Source organism: Euwallacea fornicatus, chromosome 12, assembly GCF_040115645.1.
Source record: "Euwallacea fornicatus isolate EFF26 chromosome 12, ASM4011564v1, whole genome shotgun sequence".
In the NCBI taxonomy this organism is placed as follows: domain Eukaryota; kingdom Metazoa; phylum Arthropoda; class Insecta; order Coleoptera; family Curculionidae; genus Euwallacea; species Euwallacea fornicatus.
In genome coordinates this window covers 3,279,237-3,305,596 of record NC_089552.1, presented here as the reverse complement: position 1 = coordinate 3,305,596, position 26,360 = coordinate 3,279,237, and the positions used below count along the sequence as shown (strand labels likewise).

The 26,360-nt window shown below is 35.3% G+C and overlaps 6 protein-coding genes across 14 annotated transcripts in view; 4 read left to right on the top strand and 2 right to left on the bottom strand.

Moving 5' to 3' along the window:
- Positions 1 to 11,398, top strand: part of LOC136342477 (E3 ubiquitin-protein ligase RBBP6-like) — a 42,610-nt gene extending 31,212 nt beyond the window's left edge. The window contains exons 6-8 of one of the 2 annotated variants that reach the window (XM_066288325.1): positions 6,105 to 6,264; positions 6,736 to 9,014; positions 9,094 to 9,271. In XM_066288325.1, coding sequence (XP_066144422.1) covers positions 6,105 to 6,264; positions 6,736 to 9,014; positions 9,094 to 9,126 — 2,472 coding nt within the window. In that variant the 3' untranslated portion in view covers positions 9,127 to 9,271. Of the gene's footprint in view, positions 1 to 6,104; positions 6,265 to 6,735 lie in introns of both variants that reach the window. The other variant, XM_066288324.1, reaches the window with a different exon arrangement.
- The window catches only part of Wwox (WW domain-containing oxidoreductase), a 108,596-nt gene that overhangs the window by 40,058 nt on the left and 42,178 nt on the right, over positions 1 to 26,360 (bottom strand). The window contains exon 1 of one of the 2 annotated variants that reach the window (XM_066288340.1): positions 11,420 to 11,557. The exons of the other annotated variant lie outside the window; for it this stretch is intronic. The gene's annotated coding sequence lies outside the window, so the exon portion shown is untranslated. Of the gene's footprint in view, positions 1 to 11,419; positions 11,558 to 26,360 lie in introns of those variants that run through there. 2 annotated transcript variants of the gene reach the window in all.
- Positions 12,701 to 14,242, top strand: Sgt1 (suppressor-of-G2-allele-of-skp1). Its single transcript, XM_066288347.1, has 5 exons — positions 12,701 to 12,917; positions 13,395 to 13,616; positions 13,680 to 13,770; positions 13,830 to 14,026; positions 14,083 to 14,242. The coding sequence occupies exons 1-5, from the start codon at positions 12,888 to 12,890 to the stop codon at positions 14,188 to 14,190; spliced, it is 648 nt and encodes a 215-aa protein (XP_066144444.1). The 5' UTR covers positions 12,701 to 12,887; the 3' UTR covers positions 14,191 to 14,242.
- Positions 14,940 to 18,406, top strand: LOC136342480 (FAST kinase domain-containing protein 5, mitochondrial). Of its 2 annotated transcripts, XM_066288331.1 has the most exons (7): positions 14,940 to 15,618; positions 15,688 to 16,011; positions 16,461 to 16,615; positions 16,952 to 17,232; positions 17,291 to 17,563; positions 17,830 to 18,050; positions 18,233 to 18,406. In XM_066288331.1, the coding sequence occupies exons 1-7, from the start codon at positions 15,085 to 15,087 to the stop codon at positions 18,302 to 18,304; spliced, it is 1,860 nt and encodes a 619-aa protein (XP_066144428.1). In that variant the 5' UTR covers positions 14,940 to 15,084; the 3' UTR covers positions 18,305 to 18,406. The 2 variants fall into 2 exon arrangements, with proteins under 2 accessions (XP_066144428.1, XP_066144427.1); XM_066288330.1 differs by having other exon boundaries at positions 14,940 to 16,011.
- fest (wurstfest) lies at positions 18,526 to 20,570 on the bottom strand. The gene is made up of 6 exons (XM_066288344.1): positions 20,449 to 20,570; positions 20,122 to 20,345; positions 19,809 to 20,068; positions 19,608 to 19,754; positions 19,388 to 19,555; positions 18,526 to 18,904 (listed from the first exon to the last, which is right to left on the bottom strand). Exons 1-6 carry the CDS (start codon positions 20,474 to 20,476, stop codon positions 18,679 to 18,681), a joined length of 1,053 nt encoding a protein of 350 aa, XP_066144441.1. The 5' UTR covers positions 20,477 to 20,570; the 3' UTR covers positions 18,526 to 18,678.
- LOC136342340 (prostatic acid phosphatase-like) lies at positions 21,949 to 26,289 on the top strand. Of its 6 annotated transcripts, none has more exons than XM_066288035.1 (8): positions 21,949 to 22,293; positions 24,682 to 24,810; positions 24,871 to 24,969; positions 25,025 to 25,261; positions 25,316 to 25,501; positions 25,566 to 25,689; positions 25,739 to 25,953; positions 26,011 to 26,289. In XM_066288035.1, exons 1-8 carry the CDS (start codon positions 22,273 to 22,275, stop codon positions 26,185 to 26,187), a joined length of 1,188 nt encoding a protein of 395 aa, XP_066144132.1. In that variant the 5' UTR covers positions 21,949 to 22,272; the 3' UTR covers positions 26,188 to 26,289. The 6 variants fall into 6 exon arrangements, with proteins under 6 accessions (XP_066144132.1, XP_066144135.1, XP_066144131.1 ...); XM_066288038.1 differs by lacking the exon at positions 21,949 to 22,293 and adding an exon at positions 22,337 to 22,405; XM_066288034.1 differs by lacking the exon at positions 21,949 to 22,293 and adding an exon at positions 24,098 to 24,423.

Sequence of the window (26,360 nt, the reverse complement as noted above, 5' to 3'; positions counted from 1 at the left end):
AAATATGAAAGGTGCTTCACATATCGCCAGAGCTGGGAATTTTCTCGATACATCGATAACTTTGAATAGTTATCGATATATCGAATAGCAGTATATCGAGTCGACGTTATCGCTACATCGACAAACGATAATTTCTGTTAACTAGCGGCATGCCAACAACTATCAAGAAGCTAATAGCCATTGGACTATCAATAACTGATATTTTTTGATAGGTAAGTAGCAGTCACTATCGATGCGTAATTTTGAATAGTGCCCAGGCCTAGTCGTCACTATCACTTCTCTCGAGTTCAGCCTATACTCGGAAAGATGGAGTCTAAGTAGCAACTTGGAGGAGCAATAATTAAATATCATAGTGAAGTAATAACAGATTAATATGAGATAATGGCACGCAGATAAGATACAAGGGACTTTGAATGATGTACAGATGCGCGAAACATCTCAAAGAGCAAACGCATCCTGTTTACTCTGATATCCGAAAAAAGTACCAACAAACCATCGAACCATATACTTAATCGGTCCTAGCTGATATGTTGCCCAATATTGCCATAATGATAGGCTCGATGCACATTAAAATTAGCACCAATGGCTGTTATTTTGTAACATTTTGTTTGGATTCAAGATACCATCAACAACGTGATTTGTTTATCCAAAGCAAACAGCTACCTTTTATTGCGAATTTAAGGGTGTCTGTTACGTTCAAGAGAATCAGGAACTTTGGCAACCACGCAATAGTCTTGTTCTCTGTAAATGTTCTCGGCCCGTGGAAACACCACGAGTGCTGTGATACACATCATGTAACAGGAAATTTTCTCTGTAGCTTAGAACCAGAATGACACATTAAGATTCTAATATCCGATGTGACAGTGTTGCCAAACTGTTTGGAATTCCTGGACAAATTCTCTAAATGCAAGAAAAATTCGCGTTGAAAAATTCTTGGTACTCCTTTTGTCTTTAAGTCACAGGGACATTTCAACAGGTACAAACGCCAACTATAGTTCAATTTAATCCCTCTCTTGGGTCCTCCTCGGATCCTTTGGCAAAGAACGGCATTCCGGTATTCTGATGGAGAAACTGTTGGGTTTGACATAATACTGGGGTTTCACGTAAAACCAAAATCTACCAGTAAATGACTGAAAAAAAAATTCTCCCGTAAAGTTAACGACATCAAAAGCGGCATAATATGCCATGATGTAAGTTTATCTATTCTGACTCAATTTGCCACTTGATAAGACCGGGTTTTATCATTGTGTACACAAATTGCTCAACAGGCAAGGGTCAGAGGAATTTCTTTTTCTTCGAAATCAATTGCGGGTCGAAATACGTTGGATATTTTTGCACGCAATCTCAGTCTAAACTGGGACCGTCGTTTTATAAAATCCATGTCAATATTGTATTAGTTTGTGAAATTTTGTAACAAAATTATCACTTTAATGTGACGTTGATCTGGCTTCATGTGAGAGGCGTGAACGTGACAGCGCTAATTTGTGACCCGTTTTGTCGTCAGCGCATTTAGATTAAAAATATCTTATGCACTGTTTTGACAACAGGCATAAATAAACTTCGTTATTGATATTGGTTGTTAATTAGTTTTATAGTTGTATACAATCATTAGATGAAACCTAGAACGCGGACACGTGGCGCAGCTTTTCGGGAGAGTATCGTAAGAGTTCCAAAATAACTCTCTTCGACTAGACAAATTTCAGGTTCAAAATTATATTTAGTAAGAGGAGACAAAAGTCATTAAGATATACCTATACAGGACCCCGAGGTTTAAAAGTTAATTTTAAAGGTTTTAAAATAAATAGATGAAGCATGGGGAGTTCTCTGTTAATTGGTAGCCTAAGTGTGCTTTTAGAATCGCTAATTACACCTCACTCACAGTTGATATTGATAAAATTGTAATCCAGAAGAAATCGTTTTGGGAGTACAATTCTTCCACCAAATAAGAATGAAGTTTGAAAAATTTAACCCCCGAAACACACGAACACATACGCAACCAACTAAATAATTGTATAACTCACAACACCATACCTACGATGTGGAAAAATGGAATAATAATTCCCATTGCAAAAAACGGACTAGACAACTCACAAACTAAAAACTATCGACCAATCACATTACTACCGGTGTTGTGTAAATTATTCGAACACATAATTAAGAGCAGACTTGAAAAACTTATTGGGAACAACATACCGAATTACCAGTTTGGCTTTAAATCCAAACATTCGACCATTCACCCACTTTTTGTCCTGACAAACAATATACAGACAACACACCTAAACGGCAGGAAAATCGCAAGTCTGTTTATGGACATCAACAAGGCTTTCGACAGTGTCTGGCACAACGGGCTTCTTTACAAACTGTACAAACTTCACACACCAAAATACTTACTAAACATTCTTAGAAACCTACTGGAGAACAGACGACTGAAAGTACGAATCGACAACACCCTTTCTTTTTCCTTCTCCCCCGAGCAAGGACTTCCCCAGGGTTCGCCACTTTCCCCTTTTCTATACAATGTGTACTGCCATGACATATACAACCACAACTTGCAAGACAAACACACAATAAACGAAACAGCTTACATATTACAATACGCCGACGACACTGCACTCATTGCACATGACAAAACAACAAAAAAAGCCGTGGAGAGACTACAGATTCTAATGGACAACACAATGACATGGTTCTACAAATGGAGACTGACACCAAACGCTGCGAAGAACCAACTGCTATTCTCTAACCATAAAATTAAACTCAACTCCCCAACATTACAGGCAGATAGACACACAGTAGAACCAACTGACGAAATTAAATACTTAGGGGTTACAATAGACAAAAAACTGAAATTCACCAAACACCTACAAAACATGAGGACAGAAATCACTCGACGAACAAAACATTTTCGAACACCGATATACGAAGACAGAGCCATAAGTACCAAAACGGCAACAAAAATATACAAAGCGATATGCAGACCTCTATTAGACTACGGCCACGTACTGATGGCGAATGCAACAGACAAAACAAAAAAATACATACAAACAACTGAACAAATTGCCTTAAGACTGATCACAAAAATAAGACATCCCGACAACCCCTTACATAACCCACCCACCCAAATGCTATACGAACGCACGAATATGACGAAAATAACGGAAAGACTACTGCAACTTCGGAAAAAATGGAAGGACAAACCTCATAACTGGACAATACTCAAACCCCTCTGCTTGACATGGCAAACTAGACATTCCCGATTCCTTTATCCCTCCGAAGCCCTACTCGAACACTACCAACAACCATGAACGGACTGCGGACGGACGACAATAGCGAACAGTCATTCCTTTCTCATCCTTATCACTCATTCCCTCTCATCCTTATCACACTTATGGTTGCCTCGTGGTTTTTTTTTTCTTATTCTGTAGATTATACATGTCAATTGGGCAGAAAGTCCAAGGGGCCGATAGCCCATTCACCGGGTGAATAAAGATAGTTATTAATTAATTAATTAAGAATGAAGTATTTTTATTTTTCCGATAAAATCACAAATTGCCTTAAAGCAAATCAACTTGAAGGACGTTTTGGCCGGTTTTAATTTTGTTAGCATAGTAGGTTTCCGTATCTAAGACAATTTCCATCGCCTCAAAGTTTTGGAGAACTTGACATTAAGTAATTGTTTTATAAACAGCTTTTCTAAAGGAGATTCGAAAGGAAATGCGTTAAATATTTCTTTAGCTGGAGAAATGCTGACTATTGATGGGAAAAAATTCAGAGAAGTCAAAATTTCATTCTATAGCGAGGAAATTCCTCTCATATTCTATATTGTTCAGGATCCTGAGTTATTCCAGTCGATGCCGCAATTAAAATCAGGTTATCTCAGGTTAGCGGGCTTGATCAGATGGAAACGGACCTAATAGGAGGAGGATTTCTTCAGTAATTGTTTTCCATAAAATTTCCCAACTTTTTATAAAATTGGCCCCTTGCAGCTTAGGAAAATAAGCATTTGATAATAGTAAATCCAACCCTTCTGAATGGTTCCCTTAAGAAATCTTCTGACAAAGTGTTTTATATGACAAATTGAGTTCGTTCTCTAACTCTGCTACGTATATAAATCGATTTTTTTACAATTGTTTTCTAGAATTCAAGGAGAGAACTGCTCCAAAGTAGTTAGTAAACTGCTCTCTGTCCTTAAATTACTTACTGTCAGTATTTACTTTAAAGAAGTTTAAGAAAGTCTTTGTGACAGTCATCACGCCGACGTGCCTTACACATAATAAAACATTCTTCACTTTTTATCATTTGTCTGTTACAAGGATCTAAATCATCGTTCTTTTTTTTTAATCCAGGAAGATACTGATTGTTTCAGAAAGTAGCTTTCTTTATCAATTCTGTGACATAAATTAAAAAAAAATCTAAATACAGAGTATATTAATAATCCTTTTTTTTATTTCTCTACAAGTCCCGAAGTCAATCAACACATCATGCGGGTGTAATCTTTCAAAGGATCCCATTAACACAGTTTTCTGCATCACCAGTTCGGTTTTCACTTCAAGATGTGGCACAAAATTTTATTTTCTGATTGTTCTGTCCAAATTCAATAATGTACGGTTTTGTATCACAAAATGGAGTCTCCCTCCATACTCTGCTACATCATTCAACAAATCTTTTTAATTTTTTAATTGAGATTCTGTGGTGTGGATAAGGTTAAAAACATCGACATAAATATTGATGCTATATTATACATATATCAAACTTGTAAAGCAGCTTATTATAACTCGAACGTCAAGATGTGAACGTCATAAGTATTTCACAATTGTGCTCTATGTACAATTTTGCCACTGTTAGATTTAACTAGATTTTATAAAATTACAATAAACTTATTTAAAATAAGCATAAATTGAATCTGTGTGGTAACCACTGTAAATAATTATGGTAACCATAAATAACACAGCAATGGGGTGATGATGACATTGTAGCTGATTAGCTAGCTAAGTAAATAATGGGCCATATGCGTGGCATTATTAACCTGTTACTCAACAGTTTTAAGGAAAAAGGCTAGAAACCGTATTTTACAGTCATTAACCAAACTCAGTAATGATATATTTTAAAGTTAGTATAATATATGATGAAATCAACCTACAAATTCACCTTCCACTTGGGTAATTGAGTTGGTGGTAGGTGTTTGTATGATCTAGAAAACCTTTTTTGAAAGGCAAAGATAGTGCAATAATTCACGGTCCATCATAAATAACGTACTGTAGGAGATTATAAACCTTGGCTACGCTTTGGTTTACGAATTTCAACTTCATACGTTATTTGGTCATTATCGTCCTTATAGATCAAAAGATTAGAAACAGATAACACGTACTGAAGGGAACATTTCCAAAATCCTCAGGATCCTAAAACTGAATAGTTCAAAGATCATTGAAAAACCAGAATACATGCGAGGGGACCTCTGAGTTGAAAGAAATTGAAGAAAGTATTAGAGTTGAAAGACCGGAATAGCAGGCAACAAAAAATATAAATAGAGAATTTCGGTTTTGTGAGAGCTGAGAGCCTTTGAAGTAATTAAATTCATCGGGGCGGGTTTGTTCGGGTGTTGACTACATATCATGAATTTACTGACCTTAATTTATTTCAAAGAAGAGGTATACCGCTGAAATTATATTTCGTGGTGTATTTTTGGCGTCCTTCACAAACACAATTTAATTAAAAAATTAGATATTTTCAGTACTAAGAACAACAATTTATTGGCGTTTTAGCATCTAAACGCAATAATTTCAAGCAAGTCTTGGATTATCACCAAAAGGCAGCCGCTTAACTTGATATGTAACTACATTACACTGTCACAAACATATCACTGTACCTTCCCATTATTTTGTGTGTTGTTTGCTTGACAAAAATTTTCTTGAGACGTTAAATTCCCATTCAACTTAATTAATTATGGCACTATTCCAGAGTAATTCCAAATGATCTAGATCGAGCGAGTTGTCTACAAGCCTTGAGACCAATTCATTACTAGCAATAATGTTAAAATTTGGGATAATTTCGTTGATGTTCAATCAAACTGAGATGTGATAATGTCAATATTTCTTTCCCTTCAGAGCGAGTCTATGAGTCCCAACAATGAAGAGGCGACCAGTCAAGACTTGAGCCAAAGCGGGGGAGAGGCCTCAAACGGTACAGTGTCTGACTACAGCGGACCTCCAGTGTTCAATATGGTTTACACCGGGTACTACGTTAACGATGTCTGTACGCCTCCTGGTGAGTAAATAACAGATATTTCTAGATTGAAAACTACTATTAGTTTGTAAGCACGTACGTTAGTCTCGGCCTTATACTATCAACAAATGAGTGCGTAGTTATAATTGAGTTTAAAACTAAACCGGCCTCGTTTCCTGCTTAGAAGTGTAATGGACTCGGCACGGGAGGTATTTTGAAAGTTGGCCAAGTGTTCGCCTAAAACACTTAGAAACATCTCTGACTCTAACCACGTGACCGAACGTTAATCGTCATTTAGTAAATAGATTAGCGACACCTTTAGATCACTATTATTAGAGAAATCTTTTTGGAACACAGTTTTGGGACTCTTTTGTAGCTCGCTTTTAATCATTTACTACTATATAAATAACCGCGAAAGTTTACACCGCATAGTATGCAGAGTATTCCCTTCACGCTCCATTATCGTGTCTATGTATAAATGAAATATTTGCAAATTATGTATCCTTGTTTCAGATTTGGCAACTGGCCATCACTGCCCGGCGGAACCCGTCAAGAAGCTCAAGAAACGCAAGGAGAGAAAATCATCGAAAACCATTCCTGGAGATTCGTCGGAATTCACCGATGAAAACTCGGATATCGAATGCGGTGACTCTGTTGGCAACGTCGCAGAGATTCATTCTCGTAACAATGTTGAAGTCTGCCGTGTAGAACCTCCAAACTCGGCACCAAATCAACCAAACGACGTGGAGATTGCCGAGCGCGTAAGCGCTGAAACTCTAAAGACTGCTAATTCTTGTACTACTAACCCACCCGAAGCACCCTCTGGCGACGACCTTAAGACTGACTCAGTTACCCAAGCTCAATCCAACTCAGACCCCAAAAAACATTCAGTGTTGAAGGCAGATGCCGAAGAGTTCGTACCTCGAGCCTATCACCCCATGGCACCTCAGCAAAATCTTAAAATGCTCCCCCCTAACTTCATGCCAATCCCCCTGGTCCCCATCGGAGAATTCGGAGGGCAATTAGCCCCCCACCCAGCATTTATACCTCCAGGTTTCCCTATCAACTTCATTCCCCAGCCCCTGGGCCAGAAGATGTTCCCTGCTGCCCCAGGCTTTGTAAACTATCCCCCCCCGGTAGTGAGCGAACCGAAAATCGAAGAAACGGTAGATCAGAAAGAAGTCGTGAGACAAGAATTCGAAAGAGAAGGTACAGTCACACCTTCACACACTCCCATAGTGGAGGAGAGCAAGGTGCAAGTGCACAGCAAAGTTATCGACATAGCCACTGTGGTGTCCAAGTTAGAGGCAGTGAAGCAACTGGAGAGACAAACAGAGGTGGTTAAACCCGCTATAAATGAAAGCAAACCTTTCAGGAATGCTCCAAGGTATACCAAACAGCAGAACTTTAAGAGAAATTACTATAATAGATATAGAAATTCACCAATTCGTAGCGGAAATGCGTCTCCTAAGCCTATCAGTGAGGGCTCAAACCTCCCAAGCGCGCAAAGCAGCCCTCAACATTTTAGATATTCGCCTGCCAGAACTATTGTTCAACATTATCAGCAGCAGAATACTGCCAACTTTTCTGCAGCGGTAAAACCTGTACACACAAACGGCTATGCTATCAGTGAAAACCCAGAAAGGTTTCAGAAGAAAATTTGGAAATCTCAACAGGAGAGTCCAAAGAAGGTGTCCAATTATCAAACTTACCAAAAATCGCCCTTTTCTGAGGCAACCAGAGCCAGCTTCAATAAGAGCAATGGCTATTCGCACTCACATCGGAAAAATATTGCTCTGCAGAATGTTGAAAGTGCTGATTCTCCTCTAAAAGTGTCTGAAGAGTTGAAGATCACTAAGCCAAAAAGTAACAGTCAGTGGATTTCAGTATCAAGCAGGAAAAAGAAGAAAAATAAGAGCGTCGAAGAAGTCGATGGTATTGAAGTGAGTGAGTCTCCTGAAGAAAATGGGGATTTATTTGAAAGTTATGATATAAATCAATTGATTGATGTCGTGGTCCCCGTAATCCCGTCCGAAAACGATAGTAATAAAGATGAAGAGAAAAGAATTGAAAAGATTTTGACTAACATAGCTGAAGCTACTGAGGAAGTCAAAATTGATAGCGTCGACGATATAATTATCCCTGAGGTGAGCGATATCGAGAAGAGTATAATCGACAAAATTGAGGAAAGTTCTAAAGTGAGCGATGAAAAGAGAGAGGTTGAAGTACAGCCTGAATTGAAGCCTCCCAAGAGATCTAAGAGAGGCACTCAGAAGCCTTTGCTGAAAAAAATTATGATAACTGACATTTTCAATGAGCCAGAGACTCCACCTGCTGACTTAAAGCCTACAGTAGTAAAGAAAACCACTCCTGAAGTGATAGAACCTGAGCTACCTGCACATAGTCCATCGAAAGAAACTACTCCAGAGGCGGATCAAGAAAAAAAGACCAAAAAGAAGAAGAAAAATAAACCTCCCAAACTCCCTGCCAGTTCAAACAATAATACCTCTAAAGCAGAGAGTTCCTACGTCAGTCTCGAGAAAAGCCTCACAGAGGAAACCTTAGAAAAAACTAATGATGAAATCTCCATGGAACTGGACAAATTGATCCAGAAGGGCATGTTTAGCTCGCTAGAAGAGAAAATCAAATCGATAAACGTGGAGCCGGAAACGGACGCTTTCTTTAAGACGTTGGGAGCCTCGGTAATGGCCCCGAAGCCGGCAACCCTGCTGAAGGCGCCGGACTTTAACAGAATATTCCAGAGCACGAGACAGTTCCTTAAACCGAACATGGTAAGTGTAGAGCACGATAATACAGATATTAAGGTAGATATGGATGATAAAGATTCTAAATCATGTTCTTCTGCTGCAGACGATGCCGTTCCGGCCACCGGACTCGTTCTAGATAACAGCTCTGATGGGGCCCGGGAGGCTGCAATTCGTCCCCAAACTCCAGCGGAACATGAACAAAGCGATACGAAACTGTATCCGATCACTGAAGCGGTCAAGGAGTGGATGACCAAAACGAGGGAAGCCACCCCAGAAGTTGAGATCCTTAAAAGTCCTTTGGAAATTCAAAAGGAATTCTGCGATCAGCTAGTCTCTGATTCGGAAGACGTTGAAGAAGAGGAAATTACTTTGTTTTCTTCAGATAATACTAAGGATGAAAACGATCTGCTGGAGTTTTGGGAGAACGATTTATCGGATGTCTCAAAAAACTGTGATTTATCGAAAGACATTAATAATTACGAAACTAACAAAGTATGCGCTGACGGTAAAAGTTGTGATAAATGTAGGACTGATAGCATAAAGGAAGGTGACGAAGAGATTGAGGTTTACGAAAGCAAGTACGGGCAAAATGAGGCGTTTTTCTACCTTCAGAAAGAGGTAGAGGTGAAGCCGGCGTCTCATACAGGAGAGTTGCCGCACCGAGCTGCCTGCTGCAGCTTGCAATGATTCTAATTTGCTGCGTTTTTAAACAAAAATGTGTTATTGAAAAACTGTATATTACTTGTTATAAACGTTTTTGTTATCTAATTAATTAGTGTGGCTGCAATCGGGTTCCACTGCGTGTAAGCTTCTTCACAAATATATAACGGCAAACACCAAATGTAATAATAATATTAAATTGTTTCACCGTGTAATATAAGCGATTTTAGCCTATATAAAAGGACCTCGCCTACGGTCATGTGATTGGATATGCGCTGTTGCCAACTCGTCTTCTAGAAACGAAATTTTAATTTTATACACTTTAGAGATAAAGTATATAAAATTGTTGAAACTGATAATTTACGATTATTTACTTAAGTACAATATTTGTGTGTCTACCGAGATATCATCATCAGATATGTTTCACTATGTTAGTGATGCTGGTACTAACAGCCGCGTTATCAGCAGACTTAATTAAATGTTTATAAATATTAAAATTTAAAAAAGAACAAAAGTACACATCAAATAAAAGACTTTAAAAACGCAATAATCTATAAGACGCTGTTTGTGAATGTTTTTTGAAAAATATTTGTTTCTATACTGACTTAATTTTAGTGTCTATTATAAGGTACCCAGTCATCACATGGTACTTGCAGAACCCCATTAAAATAATGTGGCATAAAGTACATCACAATTAAAAGAATATCACTAAAACTGTTACCATCATCACGTAATTTTCTGTTACGCTAATAGAAATGTGCCAGTGTTTTACCAGGTTAGGGCAAATATTACTAATTTAAGTGCATATATTACAAAATGTTTCGAATTTCTTTTGTTGCTAATTTTCTTAAGTCTTAGTTGTGGGTTGCTTGTTTTTTAACGAATGTAGAAGTTCTATTTTAACGCTCACCTGGTTTTAAAATCGTTATCCTTAACGTAATTTTCACTTTTTTAATCGCACGATAATGATTTTGAAAGGTATGTGCAGTATCAATTCGAAACAGCCATATTCTGCTCAGATCGAAGTAACGACTGTCTTAAGGGAAAAAATCGAGACTTTATTTGTATATATTATTGTTTAAAAAACTCTTCGGCAAAAGGAAAATTTTGAAAAGCATCATATAGGTATAATTTGAATTAGACGTACCTATTTACCTTTAATTAATTAGACAATAGCTGTGGTTGGTAGATCACATAGAGCTATAAACAACTAGTGCTTTATTTACAAGTCCTTGGCAAAAAAAATGCTTCCAAATATAAAAATTTACAAAATTGGGAAAAAAGGACTTTTTTAATATTGTTTTCGTTTTAGGGACTAACTCAAGATAATTACTATTAAATTAGATGCTGTACCCTACTTATTAGCAACATATGCCTCAAAATTGTAGTAAAAAATCAATAATTCATTAGCTTCTAAAATTTGAGACAATATATCATAAAAGCTTTGAACCAATAAAATTATAAAGGTTTGTTTCTTCTACCTACCTAGAAAACCAAAACCTAATCACGAAAATATTGTATGAAATATTGTGTGCATGTTTTGAAAACCGCTCTTAGATTTAAACAATAATTTTATGTTTAGGGGTTTTAACGTTTAAAGTATGTGAGGGTTATTTTTCTTTTCTTTGTGTTAACGATTAATATTCTTAGATGATTGTTACACCTAATTAATCTGTTGTTAAATTGTTATTTTTTGAGATTTGTGCCTTCGCAATATTTGTAAAATAAATAAAAATTGTGCAAAAATGCTTGTGACTTTTCTGAGTTACCTGTAAGAAGCTTAAGTGCAGGATTACATATCTTCTTTCATTTTACGGGATCAATCGACTTGATGAATCTAATGTGAAACACTATTCTGGTTCTGAGAGGGCTACGTCGAAAAAACACGAAGACACTTTAGTACCTAAAACACTTAGTTGTTACCCCCAAATATAACTTCCAAGAATTTTAATCACCGTTCAGTCATAAATAACACAACAATCTTCAAACTATAAAATGGCGGGAAATTCTCTAATATTATCATCCTACTTGTCTTTAAGTCATACCACTGCGCAATTCGAGACAAAGACAGATATATGAAGAAGCCTTACATGATGCATATGCTGGTTGTTATCTGGTCTTCGTCTCGCTATTTTCGTATTCTGTCTTACCTGTGGTAGCCGACCAACTTACATGTAAACTTTCAAGTGAATCTCTTTATTAAGAAAACATCCCCTTTAACTGGCGCTAAAACACTCGACAGTGGAATATTTGGAGTATAAGTTGTTACAGGTGTAATGAAGATATCTTTATGTTCCATCTTAGATGAGGTAACCATGGTCATTTACATTAATGATTTTAGATTCTTGTCTTTACGCCAAGAATTGAACGCGTATTGTTTCGTGGATATTAATTATGCTTCATTTAAAAAGATTTATCTAAAATTTTTTGTGACTCAAGTTTAAATGGTTGTTGGTGGTCCTGTAGTAAAGCTTGAGATGTTTTTTCTATAGCTAAAATGAATTCGAACTAGAAATCATGTTTGGAAACGCCAGAGTAAGTTAAGCCTTCAAAAAGAGCAATGGTAGGTTTTTGTTTATTATACAGAATAATGTAGCTATTTTAAATGCAATCGCACATGATTTTAAATCATTTATATTAATTTTTTTAATGTAAATTATTTGTAATCAAATTAATATGATTTTTAAGAGTGAATTTATTAATATATATTGGCGGAATGATATTTGTTCTCTGAGTTCGACTGAGAGTCTCTGCTTTTTCTAAAAATCTATGATGATAACATAGATCCAAGGCCTTTACAAAGAGTTAATGTTAAGCTCTCAGCACGCAACAGTACTAAGTGAGCGCACCTACAGACTTAAGGTGAGGTGCACTTGCAAATCAGAAAGGTATGGGAAAATGCACTGATAACTCATAAACTATTTTATTATAAATTTTTCTTTATAGACTTTTACGCACATAAAAAATATGCAGGTTCTGGTAAGACTCCCATTTTTCGAACGGTGGTGTTTCCCTCAAAGTAGAAAAAACCCACAGTATTGACAGCGGCAGTGACAGTGACATTTTAATTTTCACATTTTGTTAACTTTCATTTTCTAGATTTGATATTATAATATTAATACGTTTCCTCTTTCTGGTTAAAAGCATTAATATTTCAACCAAATATTTACAACGACAAAGAAACATTAGCTCAGGAAATAAAGCCAAATAACACTGAAGCTACCGGTCCATTGAGAAATGACTGAGGAACCTAAAGATCCATCAAAGGTAGAAACAGCTCCTGCATAAACCTCATATATATTACCTTAAAATGAGAATTAAAATTCAATATTAAATGGAAAATCGTGGAAATTGAAACTTTGGATATATATAAAGTAGCAATTAACAGAATTATATAAGAAGGAAAAACAAGTTAATAAATTCCAATTGCTTTGTCTATGATAGAATCCTGAACACAATAACCCAACAATATAATAAATTATTTTTTGTTTTATTATGATAAATCTCACAAATAAATAAATAAGTTTTTTATTGCTCAGAAGATTACGAAGTAACACAGCAAAAGGAAAATGTTACAACTGAATATGCTGAAAGTAGCTTTAAAAGTAAATTGTAATTAAAATTTTATTGAATGCAGCCCTTCTTTTTTAGCTCTAATCCTAAGATCATAAAGTAAATCTTTAAGGTCCTAAGAATCAAAAACATTTTTTTTTTTGTATTAATGAATTACAATTTTATTTACAGCCTGTTCTTCCACTCAAACATGATTGGTACCAAACTGATTCTACAGTTGTGATCACTGTACTAGTTAAAAACATCAAAGAGGATCAACTCAAGGTGTCTTTTTCTGATTCCATCCTGCAACTTAACATTTCTGACCCTGAATTTGAAGAATACTCAAAATGTTTTAACTTGTCCTACAAGGTTGTGCCTGATCAATGCAGCTATAAACTCTCCCCATCGAAAGTAAGTATTGTGAGCATTAAATAATTTCATGTTGTTAAACTTTGATATTTTTATTACACCTAGATCGAAATAAAACTAAAAAAAAATGAGGGAATAAGATGGGACAAACTAGAAGGTCTGCAAATGGACAACGTCATTAAAGCAATACCTCATGGTATGTTGCCTATATAAGTTTTTTGAAATTATAAAACTATATGAATGAATTATACTTAGCATCAACAACTCAGTTAGAGGGGCCTCCTGCATATCCTACATCAAGGAAAGGCAAAGATTGGAGTCAAGTAGAGAGGGAGATTAAGAAGCAAGAGGAGGAAGAAAAACCTGAAGGTGAAGAAGCTTTGAATAAACTTTTCCAAGATATTTATGGTAAAGGTAGTGATGAGGTTAGGAAAGCCATGGTGAAGAGTTATGTAAGTGTGTGTTTCTTTAGTAAATGTTTTATTATGAGAAAATTGTGTTTTTTTAGATGGAAAGTGGAGGAACAGTATTGAGCACCAATTGGGATGAAGTAAAACAAAAGAAAGTAGATGTGAAGCCCCCAGATGGAATGGAATTCAAGAAGTGGGATGGCTAAATGTTTAATTAAATTTTATGCTAGGTTCATGTAATTTTACTAATATATTTTATCAGCTAAATTTTCTTTTCTTTATCTATAGCATTTTTTTTACAAAAATTGAATATTTTTAAATACATTGAATATTACAGAATTGTATATAACCACTGTAATGAAATCTGAACTATTCAAAATAAGTATTGCATATCATTGTGCAGATAAATATGAACATAGTGTGTTCACGCATAGAGATTGTAAGAAGAAAAATTTCATATTCATACATTTAGGAAAAATTTCCATATCTAAAAGTGTCTCGAATCGACCGCTACCTTTGAAACTACGATTTGACATAGTTTATCTGTGATTATAATACGGAGATTAAAAAAATTCGTTTTTAACATTTTTTCGAAATAAATCCAAAATTGGATTGTTCTACAAAAAAATGTATACGCACATTTATTGTTTTTTTTTAAACAGACACGTTTTTCTGATATAACGGCCTATCTGCAAATATTTAAATATGAAAATAACGTTTTTAGTCGCATTAAGACAATATTCGTCAGATTGTCCAGATAATACTAATAGCAAAACTCATATTAGAGTCCCAGATAATTTACAGCACTAAATCAAACAGAATTCGTAACTTTCAACTACTCTAGATTCAACGGTGGAGTAATGTGACTATTGTTGTCTCATTTTACTTACATATATATTCTCTCGGATGCAAGTAAGACAGATTAATGTTCCGAAAGTTTGGAATGTCAGAAATATATTACCTAGGAGGAGTGGGGCAAGAAACATGTGCCTGTAAAATATAAACAAACTTTAACCTTTGTCTTATATTTAAATTTTTCTACCAATAATTTTATTTTAATTTACGTTGAGAAGGGCACAGTTGTGTAAAAATTCATCAAAATGATCCTGAAACGACTGATAAACAAATCTTGGTTAAACTATGAGCCTCACACATGTATAAAGCAACTAGGTATCTTGAAAACCACTTCCATAAGCACCCTACAGGCAAAGCAGCATCGAAACTATAACTGCAGTAATATAAGCACTTCCTACAACCCAACCTTCTACCAATCGGAAAACAACTTTATGTTTCAAGTTTTGAATAAAATTCCATTAGTTGATAATTCAAGATTGGCCCCCAGCGTGCCCATTACAGATGATTTGACATTTACATCATTTTTACAATCACACTGGAGGAGCTCTTCTGCTACGAACATTGTCAATGCATTTAATGCAGTCAAGCAATACTGCATTATGAACAATATTACAATTTCTGATACACGGTTTGATAAATTAGTAGACGGGCTTGTTGACCACTGTGAGAAACTTAAAGACCAAGAACTTTACGATTTATTAAAGTGTTTGTCTGAGTATCCACCTCCTTCTACATTTAACTCCCATAACTTTCACGACGTTTGGAGTTGTTTGGATGACGTATGTTGTGGGAAATTGCCCAACTGGAATTTTGAAATGATTTTTGCCATTGGTGATATTTGGTTCCAGTTACGCCTGGGCAAATTGGCGGATTTTGTCTTTGAATCTATTGAAAGGCTGGCTAAGAAAGCAGATCAGCTTACAAAAGACCAATTAGTGCACCTTTTCTTTTATTTTAATGTATGTAGAAGGAAAACAGTACCTTTTAACATTGAATATGCCTTGCAAAGTAAAATCAATGAAATGAATGTTGATGAAATAGCAGTGGTGGCATTAGGATACTTCAAAACCAAAACTAAGATTAAGTTAGAAACAATTTTTATAACTATGATACAGGAGGTTGGTAATTCAGCTAAGCAAATTCATGAAATGTCTTTAAGTGCTATTATGAAGGTAAGTTGAAGTTGAGAAAGAGAGTTCCTATCTAATTGGGGAAATAATGGCAGACCAAGAAAATTTGTATGCATGTTGGTTTGATTGTCATAATCTGTAATTGCCATCTCCTAAATCACTAAGGACTAGAAGATGTGTTAAATGAGGAAAAATTTACTAAATTTAGTATTTACTATATCTTAGAAATCAAGGGACTTAAGATATATCCTTATAGAGACATTTTATCTTGTTTTGATCACAGAAATATCCTCTTAAAGTTGCATCATATGATTAGGAAATACCCTGTATAGAATATTTCATTAATGAGTCCATATAATACCCCTATAATATATTATATATTATGGGTATATTAATAAAAAATTAATAATCTGAAGTTCTATTACTGTGTTAGTTAGGGTCATTTGTTCAAATGTTTAAATTTTTACAATTTTGTCTTTTTACATTTCTAGGTTCTTAGGTTTTCTGGACCTATTCGCCTTACTCAAGAAGTAAACAAAATGTTTGATGAACTGTATCCAGAAATGGAGAGATTTTCTGATATAGCTTGTCTGCATGTTGCTCTATTGGGTACAGGTATTCAAACTTTTCATCCTAACATAATAAGGTTAATAACTTTTTCTGCATCTTTCAGTACAGAAGGGCAAATGCCAAATTATTATGTAACTAGTGTAACAGGTGCCCCAAAAAAGTGTTACATTTAAGATTTTGGTTGAAATCTAAAAGCACTTGAAAAATATTTTATTAACACCACTTCAGTGGCAGAATGTGTAATATAAAAAAGTTTTACTGCACGACGTGCAGTAATGCATTTCTACATCATATATTAAACATATATAATTTATGTCAACACTGAAAATTCATGATTCAACATGGTGTTATAAAAATATTCTGCTATCTGGTATTTACAAAACCAATTTGTTCAAATTTATTAACTTTTCAGAAAATGTTCTCAAAAACTTGTTGAAAATCTCCAGAATTTGCGGATAAAAGATATCGAAAGAACTCTAAATGTACTAACAATGTTCACTTTTGATCCAAAAACTACCCCTGATATTTTTGGGGTGGCTTTTGAGGAAATACATAAAGATACTAGAATAGGAGAGATGAATGAGTATCCAAAATGCCTACCTGCAGCACTCCATTATTTCAGCTTGAAGGGCATATATTCTTATAAACTCATGGACAGAATATTAGCAGAAGATTTCATTAGGGACACTTATGGTAATTTTAAGTTCCACTTTAATTTTTGATAGTGCACATAGATGTATCAATTTTGAAGGCAAATATCCGAAATTAATTCCATTGCAAATTCTCTCATTGGATTGTTGCATTGATATTGAGTGTCCAGATTACAAGGGTAATAGGTTAACGCCTTATTTAAGATATAAAGCAGTGAAATGGCTCACTGAATGGGCACCGTCCACGGATCAATGGAAAAAATTTTCATTGAAAGATAAACTGTTCTTAGATGTTAAGGAAACCATAAAGAAAATAGTGCCTAATGAAGAGTGTATGTTTATCCATCATTTGTTGCCACATTTTTCTATAGCAGGTAAGAGAGGATGAACCCTTTTTGAATACTTTAGAATATTTTGGAAGAATTGAGTAGATGGTGTCAGGTAGCAGGAGTATCTTAGAAAATGACTGTTATACTGAAATCCTGATACATAGTCCATTATGAGTTTTATTGCCGCTGAATTTTAAGCAAAAGAAAAATGAAGCAAAAATCTTAAGGCGTACCTATATTAATTACTCAATAATTAACTGTTAGATGTTGCAGCTACTTGTATTTATATCTAGTTTTTGTTTCTGTTTTAGATATAGTAATTTGCAAGGAAAATGAATCTTTTGTAACACCTTCAAATTTAAAGCAATATACTTTGGGAGACATAATGCGTCCTGATTTGACTGGTAGTAAAAAATGGTATTCTATCATGGTATTGAGCTGGAATAACGTGATTAGACAGACCACAATACCTTTGGGAAATACTGCCATGAAAATGAGGCAACTTGAGAAGTTGGGATATATACCTGTACCAGTAAGTTAATTGTTACTACTATTACTATACTCGCCACTTGCGCAATTATAATGTTGGTTACGCAATACTTGGTGATTTTTATTAAATAAAATACTTTTTATGAGTTCACTCATTTTACCATTATGATTTTTATATAAAATGAAAGATCTGTTCGAAAATTTACCACTCAATTTCTATTACAGATATTTTATCATGATTTTACATACTGCACACCAGACGAAAAGATAAAGTACATATTGCGGAAATTAGTATAACAGGAGGTATGCTCTGTGATAAAGAGAGAAGCTTCTAGAGTAAAATAATCGTGTTTTGACAAAAATCAATTAAATTGTAATAATAAAGTTCTTAGATTCAAATCTTTTTTGTGTTTATTTGAGGAGGGATATCATAAAGAAAATAATCCTAAACTTCTTCATCGGTTTGTTTGCCCTGTTTGTAACTATAAAAATTCTGGTGCTCAATTAAAAGATGATCGTCGAAGCCACCAAAAACAAACAATTTAATGCACGCACCACTAGGTTAAAAATCCCAAATCGTAACATAAACCTTGTGTAAAACAAAATATCTTAAAAGAACACTCCATATTATATAACATGCGGCTACGTTTCGACCTCGTAGTGAGCCGTCCTCAATACACCTTCAACTGATGCTTCTCGTCAAATCCGGCAGAGTGTCCCGCATTGCGCAGTATGAAAGAGGATCCATCGTAGTGCATGCGTCTTTCTCCTCTGCGCACGAACAGGTGACGTGTCTGACCCATGGAGCCTGTACAGTGGTAGTAAGGCGAGGAGATTGATGCTGAACCGTTAGAAGGGGATGTTCTTAGGGAGAATTTGTTATTGTTTCTTCCTACTCTGTAAAGGTATAAATTGTTGTAGTAGAAAAAGTTTTCTGCTTCTAATTGAATAATAAACTGAACGTCAGGCGGAACAGTACACTCGATTTATGTACGATCTTATGGCTACTACGAACATTTAGCTCAATTTCAAGGTGAGTTTTCTCACAAATCGGTGTGCAATTTTAACGTACAGAATGTGTCTTTTAACTGGCATCACTTATTAAAATATATAGATTGAAAGCAACAATACGTTGCCGATCAGTCATAAAATGATTGTAGGACTTATTTCGATGGACTTGGGCAGGTAATATACTGCTTTCAATGCCCTATTATTCGAAATGTTATTTTCGAGTTTGCAAAAGTCTGGAATATTTGTTGACTGAATTATCGACTTGCGAATTTTCTTGTCAGTGTCTGTTCTCGTAAAGGTCATCCAAATAGCCCCCTTTTAGAAAACGACTGAGTCGTTTTAGAGTTAGATAGTCTCACAGATCTTTACCTGACGAGACCATCAGCTGTTTGTGATATACGGATGTTATTGATGATCCAGGTTTCGGTGCCATCTTCTGTGTACCAGTAATTGGTGCTCTGTAGGGTGCTTACCGCTTGGTTGACGAGTTCAGTGATGATTGTAGGGGAGGGAGTTTCGTCCACATACGGAGAATCCCTGTTAGTAAACATCGCTAAAAACGAAAGATTTCGATATTTTCACAACTAACTCGTAAAAGATATTGAGGGTGAAGTCGTGCTGGGATATATCATTAAACGAATCTGTCGTGGTTCTAGTCCCTGCTGAGTCCACGAGGTACACCAAAGCGCACTGCATACTACTGAAACTCACGCCTTTGTACCACATTTTAGCGAATCTGTAGTAATAAATTTTAATTTAATTTATTAATACCCCAAGGTAGTGCTTTCACTTGTGATTTTCGTGACTGTCATTAGCCAAAATCTCGACCCTCGATCCATATTGATACACTCTTCCATTGGGATGTATAAGACCAGATGATGATCCACTGGCACTCAACGCCAAGAAAATTCCCTTTTTGGTGTTGACCACCCTAACTGCTCTTTCTGGGGATATATCCACTCTAATGCGATCTTTGAGCCTCAAAGTAATCACCCCGTGGGGTGAGATTACGGTTCCACTCATTTGGTAGGGGTCCTCTCCGCAGCAATCCTGCAAATTGATGATGAAGCTCGGTGGATTATATAGAAAATGATGATATTCACATTGAAGTCGTCGGCAAAGTAGTTTTTCACCGTAATAGGCTTAGGCACGTGGAGGGGCTTCGAAGTTATTAAACTCGAGGGCCAACTTTGCGGCCCCTCGAATTTCACCACTTCTCTGGCGGGAACATCTTCACTAACGTGCGAGTTTGTAAAAATGCTTCTACTCATAGGACGAGAGAAGTCATTGCGTCCTTGTTCGTTTTTGTTTATCTTTGATACATTATCTGGAAATTTATACTATGGGTTTATGGAGAAAATCTGTCAGGAAGTTAAAAGTTTCCTTTGTGGCCACTTGAAGAAGGACGATTTCGGCACTTAAGAACTTACCTTTATTCCTTTTAGAGGCTTTATTCATTTTAGAAGATTTTCAGCAGGAAAAAATACTACACTTCAAAATTATTTTTATTTTTTAATTGAAAGTTGCACTGTCAAACAATGACCAACTTGGCATTATTGTAACAAACGGGTTTTTAGAATGGTTTTATTGTTAGGAGTGTGTCAGGTACGGATTCAGGAGGCTAGCGACAGGACCGGGCTCGAGCTTGCACTATCTCTCAAAAGAAATCAGGCAGTTAGTTTCCAATTAGGTTGTGTTGAAATAGCTTTAATTTATTATTAATAAGAAAGGGCGTAGGCTTATGACCGATAATATCACTATTTTTTATAGGTCTGCTTCTTTCATTTGTCCAGTTTTATTGATTGTTTCGTTCTTAAACGGGAATTTGGGCGGATTTAACGCTTCATAGATCTACATTTAACTTCAAAAGTTTTCCATCGTCCGATTTTTCTGTTTTGAAATAATTTGTTACAAAAATTTCTTATTACTTTTGCTTTATACAGTTATCAATTAAGCGAAATCCCATTATGACAATACCAGAGCTTTGAAGATAAATTAGATATGCATTTGAAGATGCTATGTGATCTCTAACCAATAAGAGTTTCTAAGCTGCAATATTAACATAAACTTCGTTGATTGAAGTGGATTGAATAGCAGATACTCTTATTCGCAGGATTTTGAAATACTGTTCTTTTTTCTGATGAGACCAGAATTTATTTGGTAAATGATTGTTGCCTAATTCAAGTTTGGAAAAAGCCGACAATAGCTGCTTAACTTGTCTACACTCGCTCCATCCTATGGCGGTAAATAACTATCTTGAAAGTGATGAAATCAATCGTTTAGACAGCCTTACTTTATCGCTTGATATGACCTCTTTTGAGCATGCTTGAGATATGCTTTTCAGGGGTGTGAGTTGTAGAGAAATCCTCCCAGAACCGTCTGAGAGCTTATTATTTCTGCTGCAGAAGAATGGTAGCATGTTCCTCAAAATATTATAGTTAAGTTGGTTTAAAGTATGCAGCGACATTTTAAGCTTGTATTGATATCAGAGTTTCGAATGTATATATGTTCTTAATTCCTTTTTTACTTTAAAAATTTTGGATGACAAGTTTCGTTTTTTGTCTTTAAGAATTATTTTTATTGTTGAAAAACTAATAGTAAAGTAATTATGGTTCAAACTAATTGACTTTTAATCAAAATTTTTTAATAAATATTTCATACATTTTTTTGCATTGCATAATAAAATATCTAAGAATAAAAGTGATGTAAAACTTTTAAAGCTATATGTGTTTTGTCCCGTTTCGAAGAAAAATTTTGGTTTATAGCATGAGTGGTTTCTCATAGCGGCATTAAAAATGCCAAAAGGAACATATCAATTTTTACAATACCACGCTTATAATTTGTTTACTAAGCACATACAAGCTTCTCAACTCATCATACAATACGTTCCAGTAATTTTATGCTAGTTTATATAACAATAACCAGCGGTGTAATACCAATTTAACTTATTTTAGTTAGGTAAACGTTCAAACTGTTATAGGCGAATATTGTATTCGTACCCTGAAGATAGCGTTATCATTGCTATATATATTAGAGATTTTTTACAACAAAAATAAAAACATTTTATTACTCTGTTCATCGACCCATTGTTAACGAAATTGTCTTGTTGTTAATTTGATAATACCACGATGATTTAGTAAAGTGCTGCCTATGAGGACGTTTTGTGCATGCTAACGTGAAGAATGGTGGGCAACGTAAGGTAACGCTAAATACCAAAAAGTGGTACATTAACGTTCATAAAGATTATACAACCGATGGTAATATCAATCAATATGGTAAGTAGTTTATTGACCTACATGTATAATGTAGGGCCCAAAATTGATCATTTTAGCAGATTATGATTTAAAACAGTAGTTTAGTGGTAACGTTGCGGTTTTGGTTAATCAGGTATGTCTATTTAAACATTTTTAACCAATTGCCATTAACCAGGGCAAGTCTTGCTCCCGGTGCATATCTTTTATAACGCTTCAGTCAATTTCCCATTAGTTCCACGGGGTTTAAGTAAGGTCTGTGCAAGTTTTTGTAAATTATTTTTAAAATTTACAAAAATTCGGATCAATTTTGCAACATGATGCCAACTCATGTTCAAAATAAATAAGTTTAAAAAGCGCAAGAAAGAAATAAAATGAGTGTCTACCTTATTTATAAGACGTGCGTTCTCAAGCACGAGAACTGATCAGGACCGGCCTTAGCAAGTCGTGTCGTGGGTGAAATTTTTAATCACCAACCCTTACCCCTAAGGAACACTGCCGACCTCCAGAGTCCACTCTAAACAACTCGAATTCAAAAGTGATATATAAGATTCATATAAATAAAATTTTTATGAAACCTCCTGAGTCTTCATCCTCAAGATATAAGTTCTTTGTATTTGCTCATTGGGCTGTGCTTGTATATAATGAATTATTTTTTTGTATTTATCTTAAGTTTGATTAGAAAGCTTGAACTATGGTATGTCAAAGGGTAAATATGTTAATAATTATTGTAGAATTTTATCTATTGCTGTATCTAAAATGATACATTTTAATCTAAGGACGATTATAGAGTTGAATAGATCATTTTGGGGTCTCATGCTATGGAGCAATCTTAAAATTGGAGAATTTTCCAGGTTTTGCATTATTTAACATTGATCCTAACGATGCTCAGGTTACAAACTTCTTATGTAGACTAAAATTTTTCCCCAAAAGTTCAGCAATTTCAGTTTTTCGCAAGTTTAATCACTTAATACTAAATAAATTTTATAATATCCATCGGTGTATGGTAAATTTTGATATAATTTTAATTGAACAACTTAATATTTAAAAAAAGGAATGAGGAAGTAGTTTAATTAGATTTGCAGTGGCAACCATATAAATAGCACATTACATAAAAAAAGATTAAATAAGTTGAAGACCAATATATAAAATAAAACACAATATTTTATTTATATTTCCTAGACAAATGCACTATGATATAACGAATACTTAAAAAAAATAATGAAAATTATTCAAAATATATATTTTCTTCACTGTCTAGAGGCACTTAAAATAGCACATGTAGAACAACCCTAAAAATGAATTAAAAAAAAATAAATATTTTGTAGATTGTACAGTTTACCAGACTCCATCAATTTCTGACAAAGCTCATTCGGAATAGTATATCAAAACTCTCGGATATTTTCCCACAATTCATTTTGATTACATGTATTTTTCGTATTGAAATATCTTTTTGTGTCCCCATAAATTATCTATAGGATTTAAGTCGCGGGTTTTCGCTGGCCAATCTAAGTTACCACGGAAAAACACCTCTTTTTCAGATATACATTTTTGTTGTTCTTTCCAAATATAACATTTTTGGTAAAATGTTATTTAACAATTTTCTTTAACATTTAATACAAAAAATAAATTTTTGAAGTGTGTTATTTATATGGCCGCCACAGTATACTTTGGCTATTAAGTATTTTTTTATTAAGAGCATTTTCCAATGCGTTTTTACATATGTCTTATAGACGTTTTTGTAAATTTATTGAACTGTACTTTATGTCTATAATATTTGAGCTTTGCGTATCGTACCATAATACGAAATATCATCGTCGACACGAGAGATGTTCTTAATTACCTAATTACAAATCAGTTTTAGTAAATATGAGTTGAATGGAGGTATGAGGAAAGCTTGCAATCCCAGTAGTACCAGTTCGAACCGCAATTTAAACTGAATCCGAGTGGTGATAGAGAATATAAGTGTATATTATAGTGTGCCTAACTGCCTGCAACTTGCTTGGCATTCTCAAATGCATATATTCGATATGCGCTTCAGAGAATGATTATTATACAGTTAAGTCGAGTGTAATTAAAAGTGTGTAATCTCTAGACTTAAGTTTATAAATAAATTATCGATATTAGTCAATGGCATCGCGTGAGCGTATTAAGGTAAAAGCCATCATCATTGAAAATATGAAGCAACTTGCTTCAGAATCCTATGTACGCTAAATTTTTGTTATGCTTATATTCTTCCCATAATATTCAAGATTGAGCACATGTGATTTTTTTCGGAGATGGATGAAATTAAGGACATAAATATAAGAAATCGAAGGGAGGAGGTAAACTATACATATACAAAATGTGTTCACACTATATATACTATGGTGCTCATTTCAACATAAGCTCATTTTTTTTTTGTTTTTACAGCGGCAACTCTCCAAACACATCCACATAGTTCTCCTGGGGTTAGGCACTTTTACAGTATTGATAATAATAGGAATAGTAGTAGGGATCAGCCTGAAGGATAACAAAAGACAGCTCCAAATGGTCCACATCGTATGTACCTATTACTCTACAGCTTCAATTAATCTTAATAACATACCTAAACTCTCCCAGATAATGCGTCATGGCGCCCGTACCCCTGCCGACACATTCCCCACGGACCCTCACGTCAACGACACATTATACCCAATTGGGTGGGGCCAGCTCACTAATGTAAGTTACTCTTAACCATCGCAGACAACTTAAGAAAGTATCCCTTGGAGTCCAGGAAGGCAAGCTACAACAATTCGAAACTGGAAAGTTCTTACGCAAACGCTACAATAAATTCTTGGGAGACGTATACTCTCCCGACGAGTACTACACCCAAAGCACTGACGTAGATCGGACCAGAACTAGCATGCAAGTGGTGAATGCCGGCCTATGGCCTCCTAAGGCAGCTCAAAAATGGGGACCTCTAAAATGGCAACCAATTCCCGTTCACATGGAGCCTTTAAGTCAAGATATGGTACGAGTTTCAGAGACGAATGCTTTTTGTAAGTGTATCAAATTTAAGTTCTAGCTTTTGCTTGTGAGAAAGCCGTGTGCGGCATATCATAGGGAACGGGATAGGGTGGTGAAGTCTGAAGAGATGCAGAGCCGCTTTAAGCAGTACCAGGACCTGTTTAAGGGGCTGACGAAGTATACTGGTAGGGTTGTAAAGGATTTTGGCGATGTAGAGGATGTGTTCAGTACATTGAAGGCTGAGGTAATCACGATAAATGATAATGGCGACTTAGCTTCTTTGAAATACTATCTTTTTTCATTTATAGGAGGGCTATAATTTCACCCTTCCTGAATGGACCAAACAGTTTTATCCGGAAAAAATGTTGGAGCCCACAGTATTCAGTTATATCTTGAACTCGTGGAATGACAAAATGAATCGTCTGAAAGGAGGTGGGTAGTGCGAGATCTGCTCTTCAAACGTAAAAATGCGAAAATTTAGGACTTTTTTTGAAGAAAATAATCTCTGATTGGTACTCAAAAGTCAACGGCATCACAACCCAGAAAGCCAGCAAAGCATTCTTATACGGCGGCCACGATTCCACCATTGTTAACTTAATGAGAACCATGAAAATTTGGGATACCCAATTTCCCGATTATGGGATTACAATTCTGCTTGAATTTTCCAAGGATTCTAGAGGAGAATATGGGGTTGAGGTGGTTTTCTAATAATTCAACATAGTTGAACAATATTAAACTTCAACCTTTTTACAGGTGTTCTTACGAAATTCTACCTTTGTAGAGCCGTATCAATTGACCATTCCTGGTTGTAAAAGTGTTTGTCCTTTGAGGCAATTTGTAGATCTAACTAAAAGCGTGATTCCTGGGAATTGGGAGGAGGAATGTGAAAATAATGGCGATTATGAGGTGCCCGAGCCTGATGGCCCTTAATTTTATCTTGTAAAAACTGTGATTATTTTTTTATTATTCAACATTCCTCTTGTATTCTCTTTCTGTTAAGACATAAGAAAGTATAAAAAACGAATTAAATTATTCTCTTAGTCGATTACTCATATTGAATCCATGGTGATTACCGCGATGACGTCAGAACACTTGGACTTTGG